The sequence below is a fragment of the Uranotaenia lowii genome, chromosome 2 (genome assembly GCF_029784155.1).
Source record: "Uranotaenia lowii strain MFRU-FL chromosome 2, ASM2978415v1, whole genome shotgun sequence".
Classification (NCBI taxonomy): domain Eukaryota; kingdom Metazoa; phylum Arthropoda; class Insecta; order Diptera; family Culicidae; genus Uranotaenia; species Uranotaenia lowii.
In genome coordinates, this window is record NC_073692.1 from 154,066,857 (window position 1) to 154,069,951 (window position 3,095).

At 41.4% G+C, this 3,095-nt stretch overlaps 1 protein-coding gene across 1 annotated transcript; it reads left to right on the forward strand.

Annotated features, from left to right (window-relative positions):
- Window positions 1–618: 618 nt before the first annotated feature.
- On the forward strand, window positions 619–2,587 carry LOC129747715 (cytosol aminopeptidase-like). Its single transcript, XM_055742044.1, has 2 exons — window positions 619–1,020; window positions 1,082–2,587. Exons 1-2 carry the CDS (start codon window positions 826–828, stop codon window positions 2,513–2,515), a joined length of 1,629 nt encoding a protein of 542 aa, XP_055598019.1. The 5' UTR covers window positions 619–825; the 3' UTR covers window positions 2,516–2,587.
- Window positions 2,588–3,095: the final 508 nt, after the last annotated feature.

Consider the following 3,095-nt stretch of genomic DNA (forward strand, 5'->3'; position numbering starts at 1 on the left):
ATTCTTGATAACGCGCTTTCACTGCCTTGACTGTTGCCAAAATGCTAAATAACTTCTAAGAATCTTTCGCTGATTAGACTACCGTCCTTATCGCTAGAACTTGTGTAGATGCTTATCATTCGAAGATTTATTTAAACAACATACAAAATACGCATTGGCTGTGAAAACACTAATATTTGGAAATTGAAATTGTTTACGTTTTAAAGAAGTAGGAACATTATTAAGTGAATTCTCAATCACAAAACGGACTTACAGAACAAAATCAATCAGAAGTTTTTGCTTTGTATATAAACATATTTTTTCTGAGGTTTTTCTTGTGACTATTAATTTTTTATTGAATATTCTGTTGACAAGTTCTAATGAATGATTCTTTAACTGATCATTTCTTGTTAAACAGATGAAACATCCTTAAATAGCTTTAAATGTCTTGTAAGAACCAAATGAAACAATTTCAAATTCTGGTTCAGTTTTAAAATTCTTTAATGATATGTTTGACTCTTGGATATCAACATAAAACAACATTGAATACCTATATTACTTTAAATTTTATTTTTTCGAATTTTGAAAATGATTTTCAAAAACCCAAGCAAGCTTATGTTTTCAGTCGTTGATGGAAAATGGAAATTTTCTCATTCCTTTTCGAACTGCTATCACGACAGTACTGCTAAATTAATTTTAACGTAGCTTTTAAATCTCGGAACAACGTCCAAATTCCTGGTTCCCTGACAAACCAAAACTGAACAAGGGAATTCGAAATTTACTGCAACATCCGTTTTCGTTTTTTTGGAATCTGAAGCTGAACCGATTCCTGGCTGAGGTAGCAAAATGTCCGTCTTAAGAGCTTTGACTCAGTTGCGGTTGCCCCGGAGCTCCCAGTTTTTTGCCAAGCGCGATTATTCCGCGAAACCGGAACAGTGCACCAGTCCCCCCTCGAAAGGTCTCATTCTGGGCATGTACGTGGATGAGCATGACTTCGAAGACTCTGGCACCTTTACGCGAGCTGGAGCTCGCTATAATGAGGTAAAGATTTGTGCGTTTTTTCTCCTTTGAGCTCTGATTTTGATTTGACTTCGGTTTGCAGCACAATACCAATGGCCGTTTGATTGAGCTGGTGCGACTTGCTGGTCCTATTCCTAAACGGGGAGAGGTACGCATTTTCTACGATCTGGAGCCATCGTTCAAAACAGTAGCGGTTTGTGGTCTCGGTAACGAATGTCTGGGCTACAATAAAGCCGAAAAGCTGGACGAGTCGAAAGAGGCCATTCGCATTGCGGTGTCCTCTGGCTGCCAGGCGCTGCAACGATTGGAGACGAGCTTCATCTACGTGGAGGATATGGGACACGCTGAGACGGCATCCGAGGCAGCGAATATGAGTGTTTGGGTAAACCAGGACCTTAAAAACCCAAAGAGTCGCGTTTTCATACCGTACATCAACATGCACGTCGATCGAGGTATTCCTTGCGATTCGGATGGATGGAGAATTGGAGCCATCAAAGCTGAAGCTCAGAATTTGACCCGTGCGCTTCAGGAAACCCCTTCAAACAGGATGACACCTACAACTTTTGCGCAAAATGTTGTTCAGCTACTGGCGAATTCTGGAGTGAACGTTGAAGTCAAGGTTAAAAGCTGGGCCAAAGCGCAAGGTATGACCTCTTTCCTGACCGTGGCCAAAGGTTCTTGTGAACCTCCGATTTTCATGGAACTAAGTTATTATGGAGCAAGCTCAAAGGAACGTCCGATAGTTTTAATCGGCCAAGGTAACACGTTCGATTGCGGAGGCCTTGCGTTGAAACATTGCAAAACATTGAAACATATGCGAGGTGACATGACCGGAGCTGCCTGTGTCGTTGCAACCTGCCGGGCTATCGCTTCTCTCAAGCTTCCAGTCAACATCCGGGTATTGATTCCGTTGAGCGAACACATGCTTGGTTGTAACGCAATGAAGCCAGGGGACGTCATACCGATGAAAAATGGAAAATCGATCGAAGTCGTGGACGCACGCAAGGAAGGACCCTTGGTCCTTGTGGACGCTCTCTTGTACGCAGAAACCTACGGTCCCAAGTATATCGTAGATGTGTCTACCTCGTCGTCCAAAGTGCTGAGTGCCTTTGGTCAGGTTTGTTCCGCTGTTTACACCAACTCGGAAACCTTGTGGCAACGAATCAAAAACGCCGGAATGCATACCGGAGACCGGCTGTGGAGATTACCATTATGGAATTATTTCACCCAGCAGATCAAAGCGGTTGAACATGTCGATGTTCAAAACGTGGGCAAAGGTGTTGGGGGAGAATCTTGCTGTCAGGCTGCTTTCCTACGAGAATTCCTTCCGTGCGGTAAATGGATGCATATCGACGCTAGCAATGTTATGCTTTCCAAAGGTGACGATTATCCCTACTTAAGGCCGGGAATGGCTGGACGACCCACTCGAACACTGATCGAATTCATCGCTCAAAGTTGCTGCAAGAAGCAACAAGAAGCCATTAAAGCCGGTAAGCTGGATGTTACCGGTAGTTAGTTTACATCTTGAATTAACCCTCATGTATTTATTATTGATTTTTAACGAGTAAAAATTTTTACAACATCCAAATTTTGTTGTTGTTTTTTCCATTTCCGTTATCCGAAGAATCCGTATCTTTGTCTCTTGGCTGAATGCAAAATTGCATGCATGCATGATTAAGTGGGAAAAGGTGTGGCGGACTTGGATACTAGTTTCGCAGCCTATGGGGAAGCAAAGATAGAACAAAATTTCCATATCTGATATCGGATACGATGTGAAGGCGTTTTTCTGAAAAAATGTATTGTAAAATGAGATTGACAAGGGAAGTTTTGCTCGTAGATGTGTGTATCTTGCGAAGAAAAAAAAAAGTTGCAGTTTTTCAAAGATTGCATTGATAAAGTGTAATTTACAGGTTTGTAAGAAAAAAATTTACGGTTTGTTCTAAAAAGAGAAAAATCCTCTTTTAAATCTTGAACTGTGCAATATTTTTCCTGGGATTTTCATCCTGTTGGATGATTCATCCCTGGAACTGTGCCATCTAACTTTTTTTACCAATCTCTGAAAGAAATTCTGCTTAATAACTATGTCGAAGATCTTG

Excerpts from the sequence above, each read along its gene's own strand:
- LOC129747715 (XM_055742044.1), top strand. The coding sequence starts at position 826 with ATGTCCGTCTTAAGAGCTTTGACTCAGTTGCGGTTGCCCCGGAGCTCC. Across the intron at positions 1,021-1,081 it reads CTGGAGCTCGCTATAATGAG|CACAATACCAATGGCCGTTT; the intron begins GTAAAGATTTGT and ends TTCGGTTTGCAG.